This window comes from Anguilla anguilla, chromosome 13, assembly GCF_013347855.1.
Source record: "Anguilla anguilla isolate fAngAng1 chromosome 13, fAngAng1.pri, whole genome shotgun sequence".
Taxonomy (NCBI): domain Eukaryota; kingdom Metazoa; phylum Chordata; class Actinopteri; order Anguilliformes; family Anguillidae; genus Anguilla; species Anguilla anguilla.
This window is the reverse complement of record NC_049213.1, coordinates 34,225,203-34,247,604: the sequence shown is the minus strand read 5'-3', so window position 1 is coordinate 34,247,604 and position 22,402 is coordinate 34,225,203. Positions and strand designations below refer to the sequence as shown.

Genomic DNA, 22,402 nt, shown 5'->3' with positions numbered 1-22,402 from the left:
AAGGGGAACTCACCTCACCCTCCACCAATGTGTAACACCCACCTGGGTGATGCACGGCAGCCATTTTGCGCCAGAAAGCTCACCAGACATTAGCGAAGGTTGAGAGGGAGAGAACGTTTTTCAGCCAATTAAATCAGGGGATGACTTTTTGCGAGAGCCAGATCTGGGATTTAGCTAGGACACCGGGTAACCCCCCCCTACTCTTTGTAATAAGTGTCATGGCATCTTTAAGAAATGTGAAACAACCTCATGGTCGTGGTCTGCGGTCTCATCGCTGCATGTGGTTCGTTGGGCAAAAGCACAGCCGTTCCCTCTGGCGTACTGAACGTTTTTACATTTTTAGGGAGCGATACTGCTGCACCCCATGTTCCCAGGCAGGCAGCAACAGCGATTCAGAACCATGGAGAGCGGCACCGCCGGCACGTGCCCCCCTCTGCCAGCGAGCGACCGTGCAGGAATCATTATCGTTATCGCCGCCGCATGAACCTCGCAGCGTCAGTTACAGTTACGTGTGTTCAGTTAGCGGCCTGATAAAGGGAGACACGTGCAGGAAGGAAAGGTGAGGGAGTGTATAATAGCACTGTTGTCAGAGCTGCTGGTGATCTGTCTGCACTTCCCCCTTTCATTTTCTGTGGGCCCAGAGGCTGGAAACCCCCCCCCCCCCCCCATGCCCCCCACCCCTACCCCAACTGAACCAGGACACTGGACACCCCCTGGGCTCTCCCCCCTTTCTTACTGGCTTTCCAGTCATAGGTATTGCATCAGGGGAAGAGAGAGCCATTTTTGTCATTTCGTTTAGAAATGAATCACAGGTGCCACCCCCCCCCCAAACCAGTCTCCTCTCTCCCCTCGCTTTCTGAAAGAAGAAAAATACAGAATCGAAAACTGAAATTGAAATGTTTTGCAGCTAATGCAAACAGCTGCAGCTCAGGTACAGATTGACTGATGGTTAATCTTTATTGGTTAAATAAACACTCAGCTTTTTGCAAAAGACTGCCAACTGACTGGTGGTTCTCTCTGAGGACAATATGTGTCTGTTTGCCCTGTGCACAGGTAGACGTGCACACACACAGACACCTACTGTACACACACACACAGACACACGCGCACACACACACACACACACACACACATACACGCAGTCCTCAGAGAGCTCCAGAACATGCACACACACAGAGACACACACACTGTCCTCAGAGAGCTGCAAAACGTACACACACACTGTCCTCAGAGAGCTCCAGAACGTACACACACACACACACACACACACTGTCCTCAGGAAGCTCCAGGACGTACACACACAGATACTCACACAGACACATACACACACAGATACACACACACACACACACACACACTGTCCTCAGAAAGCTCCAGGACGTACACACACAGATACTCACACAGACACATACACACACAGATACACACACACACACACACACACACAGACACACACACACACACACACACTGTCTTCAGAGAGCTCCAGAACATGCCTGGTGAGGGATCTTGGGGCAGAAAATCAGAGATGTGCTCACATGACATTCTTCCTCCTGGACATCCTGGACCTTGACTTTCATTACATTACATTACATCACAGGCATTTGGCAGACGCTCTTATCCAGAGCGACGTACAACAAAGTGTATAACCATAACCAGGAACAAGTATGTCGAAAACCCTAGAGAGAAGTACCGTTCCAAGTGTAGGGAACAACCGCATAGTTCAACTTGGACCCTGAAGGTTAAACTGATTAACACTAACACAAACGAGAACAGCAACAACGCAGTCTATGCAAAAATACAAGCAGTAGTTAAGACAAGTGCATTAACTAAGTCACCTACGAAACAGCTACCTAGATACAACCCTAAGCTTACAGTCAATTAAGAGATTACAGGGAGGTAGGGAGGGATGGGGAGAGGTGCAGCCTGAAGAGGCGAGTCTTCAGGCGTCACTTGAAGTGGGTCAGTGTCTCAGCTGTTCTGACCTCCACGGGGAGGTCATTCCACCATCGTGGGGCCGGAACAGACAGGAGACGTGTTCGGGAAGCGCAGGTGCGAAGAGGGGGAGGTGCCAGGCGTCCTGAGGTAGCAGAACAGAGGGGTCTGGCTGACATGTAGGGTTTGAAGATCTTGTGGAGGTATGCTGGGGCTGATCCCTTGACTGCCTGATATGCTAGGACCAATGATTTAAATTTGATGCGAGCTATAACAGGCAGCCAGTGGAGGGTAGTGAGCAGGGGAGTGACGTGGGAGTGTCTGGGGAGGTCTTTCAGTCTTTTCAGCCACACAATCAGCCGCAAATGATGATGTACTGTGGGATAAGAAATCCGGTTGTGTGACTCACCAAAAGCACCTGCCTTTCAGTGACATCACGCGTCCTGTCGCCGGCATGGAATTTTGACCGGCGATGACTGTGCGATTCAGCCTGTGCAACTCAACCTGTGATTGGCGCAGTTAATAGCAGGCAGCCTCTGCTGTGGGGGTAGAATCTGTGCTTGTCTGCTCTCAGTTGACAGAAGACGTTGCAATGGTGCGAGAGTCATACAAGTACAATCTGACATTCCAACCCCGAGGAACAAATCTGGGTTAAATATAGAAAAAGGGGGATCTTGTGCTATATAGGCTACTGCATACTTCCTGTGCTGAAAATATATAAATAATTTAGGATATTTTGAGAGCTGCTGCTCATCTTGGGCAGATTTGAAGACAAGGAAACCATTAGCAAGCCTGTGACCAAACGCAACTTCAAGCGAAATGGTGCTCTTCAGTCCAATAATGAAAATAAATATTTTTGATTTAAAAAAAAAAATTAAATTAAGCAGGCTGCTCAAAGGTGTGACAAATAACACATCCATATTATCATTAGACCCAACTAAAATCGGAATTATTACTAGTTGTACTTCGATTTTTGATATCAGAATGTGAAATTTTGATATCAGGAATTTAATTAGAAGTTATCATTCCATTTTGGTATTAATTTTTTTTTTTTTTTTTTTTAAATAACAGTTTATTTCAGGAGAATTATGGTTTTAAATATGATCAAATAAATGTTTTCTGGCCTTGGGTTGTCTTCCTGTTGTGTCACACTGGTGCGTCCCGGTTGGTAGCTTGTAGAGCACCCACAAAACATTTTTTGTTCTAATTTGGAAGCACACACAATCCTTCCTTTGCGCAGACATATATATGTGTTATATTTATTATTTTAATTTGAACACAATTGATGATCAAAACGAACACCAGTGAATATAATCCCGCTTTTCATGGGTTGTCACAATTCACGCTTGTATTTAAGAATTAGAGCATAACAGCCATTCAGTTTTTGCTTACTGGCCATGCGTTACATCACCGTGGCAGACACACAGCAATGGGTTGCGACATCTCTTTAACGGAATTGTGCAATCCGTCTGCCCGCAGACCCACCTCCCTCTCAGCCCCTATATGCCGAAGCTGACGGGCAATGGTGGGCAGAGCGCACGCATCCCGGAGTCTCTTTATTGCTGGCCATCCGCTGACGCGCACGCCACACGCTCAGAAGCACACAGACGCGCGCGCAGACACACGCACACATCGACGCAGTGAACGGACATGGGAGACATCCAGATCATCGTCGGAGAGAAAGATGCGACGAGGGTCCCGCCGTACTCATCGCAGGAAGGGATTGACGAACTGATCAGAAAATCACTTGAGGCCAAAGAGTTCGCTTACTGTCCCTACAGCAAATTCAGGGTTGGTGCAGCTTTGCTGACCCACGACGGGACAGTTTTCACAGGTCAGCGTTTAATTAAGAAAAATGTATTCGACAGAGATAGTGTCTCATTATATGTTAGTGAATTCATTTTACTGTAACTGATTTTTGTCTGTGGTCCCCGGGCATGTCCAAAAATTGAGAAATATTATTGGTAGATATTGGCTGATATTGTAGTGATAGTCTTTTGCGTCTCGTTGCAGTTTTATTTCAAAATTTTATTTTCTTGCATTTTCGTTCAATCAGGTAATATTAGTAGTCAGATGATATTTGTTCAAATAATATAACACAACAATCTAACTGAAACAATGTGTATGCCTACTTGGCTTGGTGTGTCTAAATTTTAAGGTGGGCTATTGTTTTTAAAATAAAGCTGGCTATATACTGCTGAGTAATATCATGACATGGGTAGCGGGACGAAGAAGGAAACCCATAAAAACAACCCATCTCAGGAATCACTTTCAGTTTAAAAAGCACGTGCTTACGCAACGTGAAGTCCTGCGGCTTAAAAAGGCAGAGGTTGTCACGTTCGTTGCGCATGTGTTGTTCGATCAAGTTAATGTTTTATTGGGGCAGAAAATGCCACGTACTGTACTGTATATTGCTGCATCTTCCATTTGTGTTTAGATTGAATATCAGTAACATTTGTCACAGATAAAGGATCTGTTTCTGAGATCACTAGATTATATGTCACCAAAGTAGCATGGAATAACTATGCATATTTATCAGGTAATTTGGTAATATAATTTATCATTTATCAACTAAAGTGATACAGTGACCTGGGCCTCTCAAATGTTGGAACAGCCTAATTATTGTCTAAACATTTTGAATATTGCATAATTTGATTTGCCAGTTTAAAAGCCATCCACTAACAAAAAGGATTCCCTAATCAATATCAAATGGCAAAATATGAGAATTGTTTTGAATGTATAAAAACAAGGGCTGCTAAAGAGGTATGGTTATGTAATGGTCAGCCTTGACCCCTGGGAATGTTTTCAAAGAAGCTTGATGTCCAGTATTTTTTTTTCCTTCTCGGGCAAAAACACACACACGCACATGCTTGGTCAAGTTCCGTAATGAAAGCCTGGCAAACAAAAGGTTATCAGAGATCTGTGTGTCACTCAAGCTGCCAACTGCCAGATAGATCACTTCGGGTCATTCTTTTCAACTGTTTGGAGCACTAAGAATTTATATTTTTAAACCAACAGAAATGTAAACCAATAGAGAGAGAAAAAAACGCAGGGGAATGAACAAAGTAAAATTTCAAAATGTTCCAATTTTTAAAAGCTAACATATGATGGTCTCTCCAAGGGCAGGGTAAGAAAGGTGAACTGTCTGAATGTACATGCTAACTGGGCTGAATTATTTCAAGGGCTGGAGGAAGGAAGAACCCTTCTTTTACAGTCTGCCATTTTGTCTCTGCTGATGCAAGTAATACAATCAGAGTGGAACATAAAATAGCATAACATAACATAATGATGATAACAGGTCATTCAGCCCAGCAATGCTCGCCATTTTCCTGACTAAATTAGTGCTCTGTTTACCTACAGACTAAATAGTATCTAACACTGTATCAAGCCTAGTTTTGAAAATCCCTAGAGTTTCTGCCTCTACTATGTGATCTGGCAGGCTATTCCACACATTGACTACTCTCTGCTTGAAAAAAATTCTTCCTAATGTCTGTATGGAATTTACCTTTTGCTAATTTCCATTTATGTCCCCTTGTTCTACTAACAGAACTCAACTCTGTCCAACCCTGTGTCCCATCTACCGTCCTGTAGGTTTTCACTCCAACCCTAACAAAGCACACCTCATTCAACAGCTAGAGATCTCATTGACTGGCTAATTAATATAATCAGGTGTGCCAAATTATGGGTGAAATGAGAACCTACAGGACAGGTAGAATCTCCAGGAACAGGGTTGGGAAGCCCTGGTGAAGAGCTTTGAGCTCACTGCTGATTTGTTCACACTGACGGCCGACTTGAATTTTTCACTCTCGCACGACAGGTTGCAATGTGGAAAATGCCTGCTACAACCTGGGCATTTGTGCTGAGAGGACTGCTATTTCAAAAGCTGTTTCAGAAGGATTCCGGACATTCAAGGCTATAGCTATCTCAAGGTATTGTATCATTTACAGAGCTTCATTACTGGGTTGTTCAAGCGTGCTTTACTTCTGGACAGACAAAAAAGGTTGATGAAAATATTTTTTAAATTGTCATTTAGGTTGCCACTTCAGTACAAGTATCATTAAGACAATTTTTAGTGGGGCCTGATAACATGCTTTCCATATCCTAAAATGTGATTTCATGTATGGCTTATGAATATTCATGCCACAATGAGGTGTTTATATCTTTACGAAATGGAACACCAAGGCTGGATGCAAATGCACCAAGTATTACGGTATTTTTATCGAAATCATTTACTTCTGCTTTCTCCACTTTTCCAGTGATCTAAATGAACAGTTCATATCTCCTTGTGGTGGTTGCAGACAGTTCATGAGAGAGGTTAGTATGGTTTATTCTTTTGCTAAATACTCAAATGAAAAATGTTGATGTTCATTTTAGCTGGCAAGCACATTGTTCTGTATGATTTCTGATTTCAAAAATGTCTGTAATAATTTTGTTCTGTTGAACACATCATAACATGGCTGCTTTTCTGTCATATTATTATTATTATTATTATTATTATTATTAAAAGAAGAATAAGAATCATAAAAATTATTTACATTGCACATGCAAACAGCTAAAGGTGTTCCGCAATCCAAAATAAAACAACGAAACAAAGTTACAAGAGTAAAACGAACAAAAACATAAAGGGGTCAGCATTACAGTATAAGAACTAATTTAGTTAATCGAATTCATTAAAATTAAAAGGTTTTGTAATGAGTTGTAAAATGATACGCAGGCCTTTGTCTGGGGTCAATAGACTGGGAAAAAAGCCAGCCTTCCCTTTTTTTTCCGGTCTGGACTCTGGAACGGTCCAGAGATATTTTTTTAGCTGATCTTAGCTCTCTGTGAGCAGAGTAGGAGTTTAGCAGTCCCAGAGTATAATCAGGCACCAGCCCGTGTCTTGCTTTTGAACGTCATTAATAAAACCTCACAACTGATGCAGCGAAGTCATTGGCGACCAGTACAGCGAGACAACGATTGGAGTTATGCCGCATCATTTGTCTGTTCCGGTTAAAATTCTGGCAGAGCGCAAACAATAATAGAACCCCTCGTAATTGCCAAGCGCAGTGGCGGAAAGACACAAAGACGAGGACAACAGGAAAAGGTCATCCTTTGCTAATGAACAAAAATGGGTCGGCTTGTATGAGGTAAACAAAAACTCTGGTTGAACGAAACGTGCTGCTGTTAAATCCAGTGAGTGCTTACGACGCCACACCAAATAACACGGGTGGTCAAGGTTGGTCCTGGAGAACTTCAGTGTTTCGTTTTAATTTTCCCCTTAAAATCAACAACAGATTTATAGGTAGGCCAAAGGATAGAGATCAAGGAAACCAGGCAAGGTGAAATAACATTTATAAAACTGCTTTCATTGATCTATTATTATTATTATTATTATTATCTACAGTATTTGTGTATCTCCTTTCCAGTAGTACAGCACAAGGCGCCTCACAAAATATGAAGAATTAAAACAAAAGCCAGAAAAAGCACGACAATAACAGACAAGGTCAAAAAGAAGCAATAAAGATTAAAAACTCATAAAAGCTCAGTAAAAAGAAGATACACAACAAGCGGTTACAATGTGATAAAAGCAAGTTGATGATAGTATGTTTTGACAAGTACTTTAAAAGAGGTCACTGAAGTAGCCATTTCAAACTCTATTGCAGGGCTGCCCAACCCTGTTCCTGGTGATGTCTCGTCCTGTAGGTTTTCACTCTAACCCTAAGAAAGCCGCACCTCATTCAACAGCTAGAGATCTCGTTGTGCTGCTAATTAGTAGAATCAGGTGTACCCAATTAGAATTTGAAACGAACACCTACAGGACGGGCGATCTCCAGGCGTGCGGTTGGGCAGCCCAAAAGCATGTGCAATTTGTGTCTCCAAAAGTGACTTAGTGGTTTTATCAATTTCACTGGAGAAAATTATGAGACATTTAGTTATTAATAATTATCTATTAGACGATTTTGTAGATGGCCAACTTTGGTAGGTTAAACAGAGATGTGTATAATTGGATGTCATCACAAAGTGATAAGGTAACAGAAAACAGGTGCATCCATGCAGGTGTAGTTGCTGAGTTAATTAAGCAATTAACATTCCTGCATGCTCAGGTTATGTATAAAAATGCTGGGCAGGCCCACATTTTGGCTACTGTGGCTAAAAGAAGAGCTCAATGACCGTGATAGAGGTTTGTTTGCTAGAACATGTTTGGAGAGCTTTGAAGGCTAAGACTAAGATTGCTGCCCTTGTTGATGTTTCAAAAGGCACAGTGACTAGGGTGGTGTCTGCATTGAAGCCTGAGTAACAGACATAGTTAACTAGGGGGCAAGCCTGTTTGGAATACACCTCGATCGTGGTGTCCATGCATGGGTTTGAGATTCAAGCCCAAACTGATGAGTCACTCTTAACTGGTGACTGCTAATATCAATCTAGGGTCTGAGCAGGCTGTTCCCTCAAGAACAGTCTTTTGAGAACTTTACAGAGAGGGAAACTATGCTTTTTTTCCTGGTGCTTAGGATTAGGATGGTGCTTAGATTATGGCCTTAGAGAGACAGGCGGTGTAATTCGCCTGGGCAAACTTGTTTTGGTCCATATAATAGTGTTTCTGAATGCTGCCTGTTCTTCCTTTCTGTAAACATGAAAGGATCAATGTCCTTGGGGGCAGTCATGTCACACTGATACCCTAATCTGCACATGCAATCCGTGTCCCACTTCCGCCTGAGTGTGATTGTCTCAGAAGAGAGACCAGAGCACAGCTGTTTGTGGGGTGTCAGGGCCCAGAAAGGCCACAGATTGCCATAAGGGTCGTGGTTTATTTCCCCCCCCCCCCCCCCCCCCCCATTTCAAGTTTGAGTGCCAGTCCATGATCTTCGATTGAAATCATCCACTGAAAGTCATAATATCTAGGTAGAACTGGTTGTTGGGGCATACCCGCTGGACATTTACAACCATCACATCTGTTGTTAAAAGCAGGAGTAGCTCTCCATCATGTAGAGCTATTCAATAGCGGAGCCGAATTGCCTCCTAATATATTCACGTTTGGTCTTAAGGTGGCTAAAACCATGAATATTTTGATAATATTGTGCTCAGCCTTGCTTTCAACAACATAAGATAACTAACTTTTTGCATACTGTCACAGTCGGCTTTTAGATAAGCCAGTCCTTGTCATAAATGAGCCTGCCATCCCCCCTCCCACACATTAACTTGCCATCACCCAATCAGGACAAGCGTCCTCTAGCCCTGCTGGTTGAGGTATTTAAAATGGCCGCAGGAAAAAGTTGTGGGTGTTTCAGTTGATTTTGGAGCCTTGGAAAGGGTTATCCTCTTTTTATTTTGGTGGTAGTTCCTTGGTTGTGTGTTCACTGGCTGAGTTTTCCAAGCTTGTTTTTTTATTTCTGTGGTGCTGAAACTGGAACTCTTGGCTTATCGGTCTCTCTATCTTCTGGTAATTTCTAACGAACATCTCGTATAATGTGTTCTGCTTTGTAAATTTGAAGTAGTGAGCCTACCTAATACCTAACAAAAGCTTGTGGTCCTTTCGAGCCATATGTTCAGTTTTACTGAATCTGAAAAAACCTAAGACAGAAGTAATGGTTTTAGAATAGATGGCGATGTTTTTATGAGCTATTTTCCACATTTGAAAACTCACCTCGGTGAGCAACTCCCCCCACAAACCGGTTCTCTTTCGGCGCGGTTCTCTTTCAGTTTGGCACCCAGTGGGAGGTCTTCCTGTCCAAGCCAGACGGATCCTACGTGGAGATGAGCGTGGAGGAGCTGCTGCCCGTCTCCTTCGGCCCAGAAGACTTGAAGAGTAAAAAACTGTTCGCCATGCAGAATGACTATTGATCGGAGACGACAAATCGAAAGGAGACCGTTTGATGCCAGTACAGAATTAATCCGCGGCTGGAGCTTTTTTTTTTTCTGGCCGCTGGTAGATTCATGATCGTTCACACTACAGTAGTGTTGGGAAAGTGATCATTAGATATTGTTAATATTTATTAAGGTATATGAGGAATTCACCAGTAAAGTACACAGGTGTATAGCAAGAGGTATGATTGTGTGCATAGAAATGTAAACATTTTAATTTTGCATTGCTGTATTCCAGTTGTAAAGCGAATGCACTGTAAATAAACAATTTGTGGTTGTGATAGGAATTTTATTATATAACCCAAGGAAGGGTGTAAGTAGTATTGATGGACCTGTAGTGGATAGTCTTTACTCTAAACCAACTATTAAATGACTCAAATGCATCCTCTTATCCTTTATACTTACCACAGGAGAAACGCAAGGGCCGTATTTTTAATTGCAGTAGAATTGAATTATTTTAAAGAAACTTCTGCCACAGTTCTGTTTGCCTGAAAGTGCATAGTATGTACAGGACATGTTTGATGGCAAACAAAAAAATCCCACCATCAATTTGAATAAATCATGGGAACCAGTTGCAAGAAACATTTGACATGGCATTACTTATATTTTTTTATGGTAGTCTTTAATGTGTGTACTGTACGTTTCATTACGCTCAAAACATTCTACAGGGGACAGGGAATATCTCAGCTGCATACTACAGAATTATTATAGTTTTGAACTAGTTTACATTTGTGAAAGCCGTTGATGTACCCATGTTATTATATAAACTGAACTTTGATTTCACTATATTTTAAAACCAAGAGTTTGAGTGACTTTGAAAAATCAGCTTTATTAATGGCAAAGAACAAAATACAGCATAAAATAAATATTTATAAACCAAACCAGTGTATATATTCATCTGCAGTATTTACAGTTTAGTTTCAAACAGTCTCTAGTCTCACCCAATTAAAATGTCAATTATTGCAGAATAAATAGTTTGAAAATGGAGTGAGCCTGATAACTGATGTGTCCTCCGTACCTACATGTTAAGCCATGTTTGTATGAGCTTCGCTATCGAGTTTTATTAGAGTACAGCGATTGCCATGGTTTCCTGCCACTATGGGAACTCCATAGCTTCAAAGCAATTGGTTGTTTGTCTATTGTGTCATAAGATATGATGCTCTGTACCATAACCACTGCTGAGAAGGATATTTCAGTACATAGGGGCCTGCAGAGGAGCTGAGTAGACCCTGATGAAGAAAGCCCTAGGAACTCTCCTCTTCCTCAAACACCGGTGGAGACACGTGACCTTTGCTGAAATCACGTGACACCGTCCAAGTTGCTTACCTCATCTCACCTTGCGTTTTAAATGATAAACGGATCGAACCGCAGCACAAGAGCTAGTTAAAAATTCTACTGTACGGGGAAAAACACAGAGAGGGATTTTACGAGGAAACCAAGGGAAAGAGTTTAGTTGGACGTACCGTGTACACAACACCCAAGTGGCATGTACAGGGCTGCCATACGCTTAGCATGGCCAGACACGACACTTTCCATTTTATTTTCACACAGAATCACCAGAGACAACATTCGACTGGAGGGAGGAGGGACGTGAAGCTGGGGACGCTGCACCTGAATTTAGGCCGCTACAAGCAGGTCTTTGCAGCCGACTTAAGACAACGTGTGTTCGGTTCGGTAACAACGCCACCTCCCTCTGCTTTCACTCACAAACTTTATCGACTTCCATCGGAGGGACGCCAACTGAATTAATGTTCCTGTTTTAATCTCAGGTGCTGTGGGGAAAGAAAGAGTACACCGTTTTGCCCTAGTTTGCACTTGGCTGTTAGAGCGCATGAAATTTAGCCTCGTTAAACTGTCGTGGCACAGTGCAAATATATCCTCAGAAGTATCTCACCAGTACCCAACATTAACGTTCCCGTATCCATGGTATGCCCCTTGCCATAATTAGACTATGTGTAAATCCTACGCAAGGAGCACAGCTGAAACTGTGGTTATAAAGCAGGAACTTCTTCACATTTCAGAAGCTTAAAAGAGATCTATTTACATCACGCAACTTGTAATCTTAAAGACTCCTCCGATGCTTCCTGTTCCGGCAACGTTTAGGGGAAGGGGCTCATCTCCACAAACTCACATCGGCTGGTTCGCTAAATGAAATATGAGATCAGCCTGGTTTTCAAGGCAGCGTGTCACTTCCTGCTCTGCGAATAACAAACCAAGCTGCTACCAAAACTGTTTCCACATGCAAAAGATAAACCAGAAAACATTTGCGTACATAATGTAGTACACGTGGACTCATAATAAACAGCACCAAGCCATTCTGTAAGGACATAGCAATGAAAGACAAACCACACAAGCATAGCAGCAAAGCAAAAAAAAAAGAAAAAAGCAAACAAACGGACATTTAGCGTCAGAAAGGCTTCTTGGGGGGGCATACTGTGTTGTAAAGATATCGGTTGTAACTAGATTCATAGCAAAATGTAAGATGTTGCAAAGCCTTTTTCACAAAGACATGGATGGATGTCAAGTTAAAATTCTACCTCAATTCTAAAAGTAAACATAGCAGCAATTGTTATAAAGGGAATTGAAGAGGAGTAACTCAACAGCCTGGGCTCTAAAGCAGCAAAGCACTCTAGGTGCTCAAAAACATGAATTAAAAAAAATTATAAAATGTACGAAAACAATGTGATAGCTAGTGGTCAACAGCGTTGGTTCTTGGCCAGCATTTGGCCAATGAAACCCCCCCCCCCCACCCCCCTTACACAAAAACCATCTGAGGCAGTGCATTCAAGCAGAGTCCTCCAACAGACATTCCACTATCCGAGGGACTCTCTCGTTCTCAAATCAGAAACTCAGTTTCCAGACGAGGGGACTGGATCTCCAGACTAGGGGGACTCGACCTGCCGGAGGACCCAGACCCCCACGGGGTCCCGGCCCCTCAGCGGAGACCCTATTTTCCGGCCGTGATCTTGTCCAGGCCGGGCCAGGATGGGATGTAGTGCCTCGGCAGGGTCCCCTCCATCAGCCGCTCCATCCAGAGGCCCAGCCGGTCCAGTTTGTGGTGGATCTGGAGGGTGGAGGCGGAGCGGGGGTTGTGCTTCCGCGGCTGCTCCTCCCGGGAGCCCGACCGCGACCTGCCACCGCCGCCGCCGCCACCGCCGCCGCCGCCGGTCCCGGCCCCGCCCTCGTCGGAGGACCGCCCCCCGAGGTCGTCCCCGGTGTAGACGGGCCGAAACAGGCAGAAGTACTTCTTGTGGCCGTTGAGGGCCATCACGAACCCCGCGTAATCCGCCCGGTGGCCCCCGGCGTCCTCCTCCTCGTCGCTGTCCGCCTGCGTGGGGTCCTGGGCGAACTCCAGGACCGAGTCCATCCACTCCCTGTGCTTGTCCGCGTTCAGGAAAGAGTAGTGCAGCGTCTGGCTCCTGTAGGGGGCGACAGAGAGTGAGCCCTGTATCCTGGACGTCCAGCATGTCACGGGCAGACGGAATCCAAGGTGCACACGTATCAGTTCAGTACCAATATTCTCCGCCAATTAGCAGTGAATAATAGCAGTGAGGTAACAGTAATTAACTAGGACTAGAACATGTAACACATTCAAAAGGCACCTGCTGAAGAAATACAGAAAGCTGGGCTCTACTGTGCTCCCATTTCAGGAGCATTTGCTCATGGACATTGATTGCAAAAATCGCAGTGTGCTAACTGCAAGCTAACTTAGGAGCACATCTACAAAGTGGGATGCATTGGTGTGGTCTTAAATTTTTCTAAATTAGGAGCACATGTTAGCATAGAGCCCTGCAAGTGTGTGGACATGTCAATCATTTATTTAGTGCATGAGCTACTCTGAGGATGTGCCCAGGATGGCCACCTATCCACTCTCCCTGCAGGTCATTATCAGATATCTTCTGACACGTGAGCAAATTGACATTTCAAGCTGCGTTCAGCCCTGTATGCAAACTGCCTACTGTGTGGTAAACTGTGTTTTTCGGGACCCCGGTAACACCCGTGTGTCCCAGGCAGGGCAGTGAGTGAGAGTCATGGAGGGGCCCCGCGCGCTCACCCGGTGAAGGAGTACACCTCCTTGGCGAACTTGCTGAGCAGCACGTTCTTGGAGGCGTCGGTGAGCACCAGCAGCACGTTGATGTGTCCCGGCCGCAGCTTGACCAGGTTGCTGGTGTACGTGATGTCCGTCAGCTCCGTCACCTCCACAAAGCTCTTCTTGGGCGGACGGCTGCGAAGACAGGAGGGTTCAGAGGAGTCTCATTATATTACATTACATTACAGGCGTTTGGCAGACGCTCTTATCCAGAGCGAAGTACAACAAAGTCTCGGGCGCTGAACAGCTTTGGGTTACAGTGACCCGATTGCTTGGGCCACAACTGACCGTTCAGAAGCTTCTGAGCAAAAAACAAATCTGAAGAATAAGCATTCCTTTCCAGCATTTAAGCATTGAGCCTCTGCTATTACACAACAATGCATCACCACAGTAGGATTACCACACGCTGGTCTTTGTGGTGAGTTTAAATCGTTCAGACAAGCCAAGTGGACCAATGCTTCCACATAATCCACTCCCAGTACCTCCCAGTATCTGACAGATGAGCCAGAACCAACACTACATGGTTGCAAGTCAAGGAAAAAAACTAACCAAAATGGTTGCCATACATTTACACATCTACTTTAATGGGGTAATTCTTTTTTTTGGTGTCCACTGGACATCTTCAAGGTACTGTACACTACTTGTTTATGTTTTTTTAAGAGAACGGTCCTGGGTCACGGTAAGTTCTCATGCGAGCGGCGGAAGGTTCCGGCCTCTTCCTCACCTCGATGAGGCAGCGCCGTTCCCTGACCCGTTCTCAGTCTTCGGCGCCTCCTTGGGCTTCGGCTTCGGCTGCTTCTCCTCACTGGGATCGCTGAAAATCGAGCGGGAAGAACGGCGCGTTTGAGCGTTAGTGAAAGATGGTGACGGTGGAATGAACAGAGACAGAGAAGGAGACGAGAGGGCGGAGGAGAGAGGCGGAAGGAGGGAGGAGACAGGCAGGAGGGGGGAGGAGTGAGGCGGGAGGGGGGAGAAGAGAGGCGGGAAGGCAGAGGTCTGGCGTTCCTCACCTGAAGGCCTGGATGATGACTGTGCCGAAGAGGATGAAGAGGGCGGAGAAGATCAAAGACAGCAGGGGCATCATTTCACGCCTGAAAACAACGCTTTCTATCAGAGCTCTTGTCAGACAGTCACAAATAAAAACATTTTTACAGTAATTCGTTTAGATGAAAATCAGAAAGAACAGCGACACGGACACCTTTAGAGTAGACAGAAACAAATCAACAAGTGCAAAACAAATATCTTTTAAAGTCTCCGTTTAGCTGTCCTTTCACTAACAAGGTACTGTATCAGGCCCTTAGGTTATACAGTATGTGCCTTATGGTGATTATGACCCAGTACACCACTGCCACCTACAGGCTAGCAAAGGAACTTACCAGTTACTGTGAAGAACGTCCTCCACAATTTGAGAGAGGTAGTCGTACGCTGAGTAAATCCACTGAATGAGAAACATCTATGCCCAAAAAGAAAATGCAGAGAATAGAAAACATTTCACCAATACTATTTGCCCAACACAATTTGTTTGTGGCTAATTTTCATGATTGATGACAATTGTTAAAGCTGTATGTGAAAACCTAAGTTCAAAAACCTTAAGTAGTTTCAAAAACTTTTCTCGTGTTGCAAGGAGTGAAACTCATTGCTTGGCTCCATAAAACACAAAGCAATATGAGTAACTAGATCTAAGCAAAGATTAACAGCAACTGATTAAAATGTTTACCCCTTTTGAATAGCTGCCAATCCACAACCATCTTGATTGCCTGTTTGGACTCACGTAACTCACAGACGCATCTATCATTGTTTTTGCCAATGTCTCAGGCTTTTATTTGATATGTAACCCAATGAAATCGACTGGGATTTCACCAGAGCATTATAGATCATTATATTCTCCATCTGTAGAGATGGAGCATTGAGCTCCATCTCTACAGTGTCTAGAAAGGGATCCAACCGGTTCTAGCCAGTGTTGAGTTATTCACTCACTCATGCACCACCAGACTGGTTTTCTGGTTTGCAATTGCCACCTCCTACTGGAGCTCCACGTCCAAAAGCTAATGATTTCTCAGATGTAACTGACCACTGAGCTGGCTAGACTTGGCACACACCATACTGTAAGCCTGAATAGGCTCATTGTACTGCAAGGTTATGAGTCTAACAAGTGAGACTGGTATTACAGATGAATTGCTTAAGCCAAAGCAAACTGACTGTGTGCTTGATAGTCAGTGGAGCGATGTATTCCATTCCTTCAACTTAACAGTTAGGCTCGGCAAGACTCCTCACTAAACCCTTGCACACATACTGCGGGGGCCATGTTAAATGCAGATTAACAGGTAAAGGCCAGGTGGGGAGGGAACTCACAGAGGCGAACTCGTTGTTGAGCTCGGGCAGCACGGCGTCATAGGTGAGGAAGGAGGGGTCCTTCTGCAGGATGTCCAGTTGCTCCTGGAGACGGAACTTGTCCTCTTCGCTGCCGTTCCACCCCCCCGTGACAGCTCTGTACAGGACCTTCCCAGCAGCGTTCCGCCTCTCCAGAATCACCACCTGCCGACCATGAGCGTTCACACACACATGCACGCAGACACACACGCACACGCACACATAAACACAGGTAAAATTTGGTGAAACAGAGTCAGATCCTCACCACTGATCACCCTGGTGTAAGTGAGAGGTTCAATTTTGGGTGCCGTCTACATAATCTGGTAAGATGAACATCAACAACCAGCACCTAATATCTCTTTAGTATTCGCCTGAACTGGACAGTTGAGATTACATTATCATTTACATGTGCTGACTCAACTGACCCTCCTATGCAGAGCATATAATACAGGTATGTGAATAGCAATATATCTAAAGACCACAACCAATCAGCCAATCAAAATGGTCACCATGTGAAACTATGATATTGTAAAAGTGCTCATACACTTGTGCCAGCATTACAGAACAAAACGAAATGAACACCAGTAACTGCAGTGATATGGCATGAATGGGAATAGCGCACTGCTAGCGGCTGACGCTCTGGGACAGACCTGGGGCAGCGCGGTCTCCTTGCTCTTGAGCAGGGCGTCGCACAGGGGCTGCTGCCGCCTCTGGTAGACGTAGGCGAACCGCAGGACCTCCTTGGTGTTGAAGGCGGCGAAGGAGAGGAACGCGGCGTTCCCCGGGGCCAGGGACTCGTCCGCCCCGGTGATGAGGAGCACGCAGTACCTGCGGGGTCACATGGTACGGGCGTCAGCCATGTCATTCTGGCAGAAGCCTGGCACCGAAATGCCTCAGGAACAGGCTATTCCTTACAATACAATCTTTCCAGTCAATGTGCTTTCCAAAAGCAGGCGTTGTTTTCGTTTCAAATGTTAAAATTTTTCTCAAATGTAAGCCTCAAACTGCACTTGGGGTTCACTTTCACTCGAATGCCAAATCAAGGCTTTTTTTCAGATGGGACAGGACAGCCTAACATCTGTCTTAACACAGAGGTGGGCAACGAGGGCCATATGTTTCTGGTTCTCATGCCAAGTTCTAGCCCTAACATTTACCCAATCGAACATTTCAGCTGCATTTTTCAATAAGCACACGAATGACAGCTAAAGACTGTTCTTATGTCTCTCTATATGAAACATTTACCGTGATCTGATCTATGAGTGAACCAGAGTTAGCGTACGTAGCCAGTTAACTCACTTAGCCTGGGTAAATAGCAGGAACAAAAACCTGCACACACACTGGCCCTCCCGGCCCGGAGCTGCCCAGCCCTGCTCTATGGCCTGCAGTGTGGAAGCTAAAGACCAGGGTGGAGAGAGCGGCGGGAGCCCTACTTCCTACGCCGGTGGAACTGCTTCACGGGGCACAGCTCGTCAAAAACCTTCTGGTTCACCAGACGCGGGACCACGAGGAACCGGTTGGACGAGATGAACTCGTCCACGATCTGCTTCTTCATTCCCTTAGCCTGAGAAAGGGTGAGAAAAGGGAGAGAAAAAAAAACACTCAAGGATGTGGGCTGCTATTGACCTGGCCTGGCAACCATGAGGTTGCAAGTTCAAATCCCAGAGAGGGTCCAGCCCTCAAGGGCACTAATTCTGAACTGCAACAGAATTAGCTTCTGTAATAAAAAAGGTAACCGACTGCAACAGAAGATACGCATACTTTTCTATGTTTGGAGGCAGTTGAATTTCAAAATTTGAATTTAGCTGTGGTAAGCAGCCCGGGTGATCTGTGTACAGCAGGGTGCACCACCGTCTCTGGGGTATGGTCAGCACCACCAATATAAAATGCTCTTCTACGGCCGTATGTTTTCAAATATTTAACACTTTTTTAAATTTCCCCAGAGAAACGGATATTTAAAATGTTTGTGTTTGTGTTTAAAAACAACTCTAAGGTAAACCAAGGTAAGGTGCTTTATTAGAGAACAGCACGAAGTTCCCTTTAAACAGGCCTACCTGAATGACGTCGGCTGGCTTGTCTGTATTCTCTTTGAAGAGAAGCATGGTGGGAGCATAGGTGTTGACATTGAACTTCTGCAGGAGGTCTGCAGTCTCCGTCAAACCCTGGTCCACATAGCCAAACCGCACGTAGTCTTTAAAAGCAAATGCTGCCAGCTGCAGTCCAGAAGGAAACAATATCAGTTCAATGTGACAGGCAATACAATTATTCATTTTACAATATTTCATATAACATAACAGCATGCTAAATACTAACATTCAGGAAATACATTTTTTACACCTTTCTTTATATAAAGACAATATAAAATGGTATTCATTCAGTGACCAGTACTGGATTGTGGTCTACCTTGTAAAGCAGAGGAACTGTAGGCACTTGGTCAAACAGAAGCACGTGGGGTTTGTTCTCCTCGTGCCAACTGTTTAAGAAATCCAGGTAGTTTCTATCTGTGACCTAAAAGCAAAAAAACGTAAATCATTACAACAAAAATATTCCCTCATCCACAATGCAGACATTGGAAGCTTACTCTGTAAAATAAGAAAAAAGAGCAATTAACTATTTTTTCTTTATTAACAGCATTTTTTTTGTTTCAAACTCCAAGGAATAAAAAGAAATGCACTGAAACACAATGGATTGAGACCTTGGGTCAATAAATTTCACATTTCAGGACATTATCAGGACACCAAAGTGTTACAAGTCGTGATTCAGAGGATCGCAATCTATGTGTTCACACTTCAGTCAAATTAGCCTATGTGAAGTTTAGAGCAAAATAAACTAGAGTATAAGTAACGGGGAAAGCAAAAACACACAAGAGTCACCATTTGCAATTTTTTTCCCAACTTCTGTCACACATACCGTACCTTTTCAACGAGTTTCTGAGGGAGCAAATCCTCAACAAACTGCCTCAGGTGCTCCTTGACAATGGAGTAGTGGAAGAACGTGACTTTGCCGTTGACCAGCCCGAGTATGGAGGGGGTACGGTGCGCCCCCAGCTGGTTGGCCAACCGCCTCTCGTAGCCGACGTCCACCACGCCAATCCCGACACCTTAAAGACAGAGTCACACTCCAGCTCTCTCACTACGAAATGTTCAATCAATCAATCAAATTTTATTTATATAGCGTATTTCACAGCAATTGTCACAATACGCTTCACAGACAACCCTGGCCAAAACCCCCACAGGAGCAAGCCTAAAGCAATGGTAGCAAGGAAAATCTCCCTCTGGCAGATGGGAAGAAACCTCGGAAGGTACCAGGCTCATGTTCCGTTTTCAGAAAGGATGCTCCCAGCATGCACTTATGTGACCGTCTCTTTCATGGGTGAACAACTCCCAATCCCTGAGCTAACAGTGACTACCACACTGCACCCTATATTTCTTAGCTGGACAGCAAGTGAACACACCAGTTGCTCCTGAAATAAATCAGCTGCTGACTAGAACACAAATACTTTCGAAAGAAACATGCAGTACTCTGTCAGTCAATGACTTGAATCAGGTACAGGTTAACCATCTCAAATTCAACCTCTAAAGGCAAACAGCATTAGCATGTTCTTCCTTTAACAGTCAATCAATCAAATTTTATTTATAAAGCGTACTTCACAGCAAGTGTCACAACACGCTTCACAGACAACCCTGGCCAAAAACCCCCACAGGAGCGAGCCTAAAGCAATGGTAGCAAGGAAAATCTCCCTGTGGCAGATGGGAAGAAACCTCGGAAGGTACCAGGCTCATGTTCCGTTTTCAGAAAGGATGCTCCCAGCATGCACTTATGTGACCGTCTCTTTCATGGGTGAACAACTCCCAATCCCTGAGCTAACAGTGACTACCACACTGCACCCTATATTTCTTAGCTGGACAGCAAGTGAACACACCAGTTGCTCCTGAAATAAATCAGCTGCTGACTAGAACACAAATACTTTCGAAAGAAACATGCAGTACTCTGTCAGTCAATGACTTGAATCAGGTACAGGTTAACCATCTCAAATTCAACCTCTAAAGGCAAACAGCATTAGCATGTTCTTCCTTTAACAGTCCATGAGTCTAACGTGCTACTGGACATGTCAATAAGATATGGTCTGGTCACAGTTCAAGGCACATCTGCATGTTTACTTAAACTGCACCCCGAACAGTACAAGAGGAAAAAGCCCCTCTCACCAAGACCCTCCAGGTCCTGCACGGTCTCCTTCCACACGGGCTCGATGTGGATGCAGGTGAAGCACCAGTCGGAGGTGATCTTGATCAGGTACGGCCGCTTGAAGCTGTCGGGGACGACGTCGCTCATGTACTGCGTGTAGTGCAGCGCGTACTTGCTGTCGGCGAAGTCGCGGCTGGCCCTGGGGAAGTGGAAGAAGGACTCGTCGAAGTAGAAGTTGTCGTGGAAGTGGCGGAACCCTTGGTGCGGCTGTGCGTGCTGGCGGTTCTCGTCCATCTGGCCATACTGGTCATAATTTGCTCGCTTCTCCTCATTGGACAAGATCTGGGGGGGGGGGGCAGGTAGGTGTGCATAATAAAAGACACGTGTTCAAAAAAAGCCTTACGGTCAAAGAACAACAGAGCTTCCAGAGACTGGTTTTCACAAAGCAGGATTACTGAGCTAGCTGGACAACTGCACTGAATAAAGGCCGGAACCCTCCCAAATCTTGGAACATCGACTGAAGTAGAAGAGCTTTCCTGGTTTTACTGCAGTTATCCAGCTAAGTCAGCAATCCTGCTTTGTGAAATATCCCCCTGCTCAAGACTAAGTTATGTATCTGGAACAGTACAGCAGTAATACATTTAAAAAATCAAATGGTTGAATTATTATAAGTGCATTTTCTTTTAGTTACCTTGCAAGTGCATTGGAACATAAATTTTACCTCATAGGACTTTGATATCTTGATAAACATATCTTCAGCCCCTGGATCTCTGTTCTTGTCTGGGTGCCTTCAAAAAAATGACAATAAGGCAGTAAATGGCTAATAATCAACAGCTGTTTGGTGTCTTCCAATGTACCAATAAAAAGCAGCAAAGTCCTATATACGAGGCTTTTTTTTTTTTTTTTAAAACAAGTTGTCCTTGGGAACGTCGCAATTTTGTTTATACGTTTGAACGTTTCTAAGAGGTTAGACCTATGGCTCACCATTCTCTGACTAGCCGTTTGTACGCCTTCTTAATTTCGGCATGACTTGCGCTCTTGGCGACTCCAAGAACTTTGTAAGGATGAAATTCAGAGGTAGATTCCACGGAAAGGTCCAACAGCAACAGATACAGAGTCAGTATAACCCGCAACGCCACAACCGCCTTTAATATTTGCGTCATTTTCTCCTGGGAATTGTATCTGGGGGGGAAATAAACGAAAGGTTAGCGTGGGCCTTGTGTAATTCTCTTTTGTCTTGTTTCTGGAATTATAGTTAACTAGCTAACGTCACATTAGCCGGGAGTTCCCTAACAGGATGCAGGTAGAATTGATAGTAACAAATCTAGGTTAATGACACCGCACGCAGATTAAGGGTACGGCATAGTAAACTCAACAACAGATAGTAACATTCGCTACAACCAAATACACATTAGCTCGTTCGCTAGCAAGCAACAATTCTTTTACAACCTAGCTGTCTTGCTAGTGATCAACAGCAAACAACGAAATCACAGCAAACTACTTCGCTACTGACGAGTGTTAACGAATTAATTCCGTAAAGTACATTAATGCGCGAGAAAGCGAATCCTCGGCTAGCTAACGAGATATATGTGCGTCCTTTTTATGGTGAATCAAAGCGCAATAAAAACTCGTTGGATTTTGTCGTCCAGCCAAACACACTGCAGACCAATTCTCACACCCACCGAAACTCTTCTTCAGTTATTTCATCATTTTCTTTATACCCATTTTACTCATACATCGTAATATTAAGACACCGGGCTAACTGTGTTAGCTCCACTTCCGGTCAGTGCGTCATGACATCATGACACGCCAGCCGTGTCCTCGCAATAAAACCAAGGAAGAGAAATTAACAGGCAACTCCATTCTGTGGTGGCAACCAATAACACCTGCTCTAGCTCGTCTGACTATATATCTCGACGCTTTCAACACCGATAAGGAATCAGCTGTTGTAATTCGAATCCTGTCCTCCACAATATTAGTAAATCG

At 44.4% G+C, this 22,402-nt stretch overlaps 2 protein-coding genes across 2 annotated transcripts; one reads left to right on the top strand and one right to left on the bottom strand.

The window, feature by feature from the left end:
- The first annotated feature begins 3,417 nt into the window (after positions 1-3,417).
- On the top strand, positions 3,418-10,361 carry LOC118211348 (cytidine deaminase-like). The gene is made up of 4 exons (XM_035388500.1): positions 3,418-3,769; positions 5,753-5,864; positions 6,192-6,249; positions 9,613-10,361. The coding sequence occupies exons 1-4, from the start codon at positions 3,586-3,588 to the stop codon at positions 9,751-9,753; spliced, it is 495 nt and encodes a 164-aa protein (XP_035244391.1). The 5' UTR covers positions 3,418-3,585; the 3' UTR covers positions 9,754-10,361.
- A 222-nt stretch (positions 10,362-10,583) lies between these two features.
- Positions 10,584-22,246, bottom strand: LOC118211347 (dnaJ homolog subfamily C member 16-like). Its single transcript, XM_035388499.1, has 15 exons — positions 22,099-22,246; positions 21,401-21,598; positions 21,138-21,204; positions 20,437-20,758; positions 19,147-19,331; positions 18,635-18,739; positions 18,286-18,444; positions 17,665-17,795; positions 16,885-17,062; positions 16,217-16,399; positions 15,241-15,317; positions 14,875-14,955; positions 14,589-14,678; positions 13,829-13,999; positions 10,584-13,193 (listed from the first exon to the last, which is right to left on the bottom strand). Exons 2-15 carry the CDS (start codon positions 21,577-21,579, stop codon positions 12,722-12,724), a joined length of 2,400 nt encoding a protein of 799 aa, XP_035244390.1. The 5' UTR covers positions 21,580-21,598; positions 22,099-22,246; the 3' UTR covers positions 10,584-12,721.
- Positions 22,247-22,402: the final 156 nt, after the last annotated feature.

What these genes read in the sequence shown, in the direction of transcription:
- LOC118211348 (XM_035388500.1), top strand. Translation starts at nt 3,586, where the DNA reads ATGGGAGACATCCAGATCATCGTCGGAGAGAAAGATGCGACGAGGGTC. An exon ending in CGACGGGACAGTTTTCACAG is followed by an intron (nt 3,770 to 5,752) that starts GTCAGCGTTTAA and finishes CTCGCACGACAG; the next exon opens with GTTGCAATGTGGAAAATGCC. An exon ending in GCAGACAGTTCATGAGAGAG is followed by an intron (nt 6,250 to 9,612) that starts GTTAGTATGGTT and finishes GTTCTCTTTCAG; the next exon opens with TTTGGCACCCAGTGGGAGGT.
- LOC118211347 (XM_035388499.1), bottom strand. Translation starts at nt 21,579, where the DNA reads ATGACGCAAATATTAAAGGCGGTTGTGGCGTTGCGGGTTATACTGACT. An exon ending in GCAGGACCTGGAGGGTCTTG is followed by an intron (nt 19,332 to 20,436) that starts GTGAGAGGGGCT and finishes TCTGTCTTTAAG; the next exon opens with GTGTCGGGATTGGCGTGGTG. An exon ending in CAGTTCCACCGGCGTAGGAA is followed by an intron (nt 17,063 to 17,664) that starts GTAGGGCTCCCG and finishes GTGACCCCGCAG; the next exon opens with GTACTGCGTGCTCCTCATCA.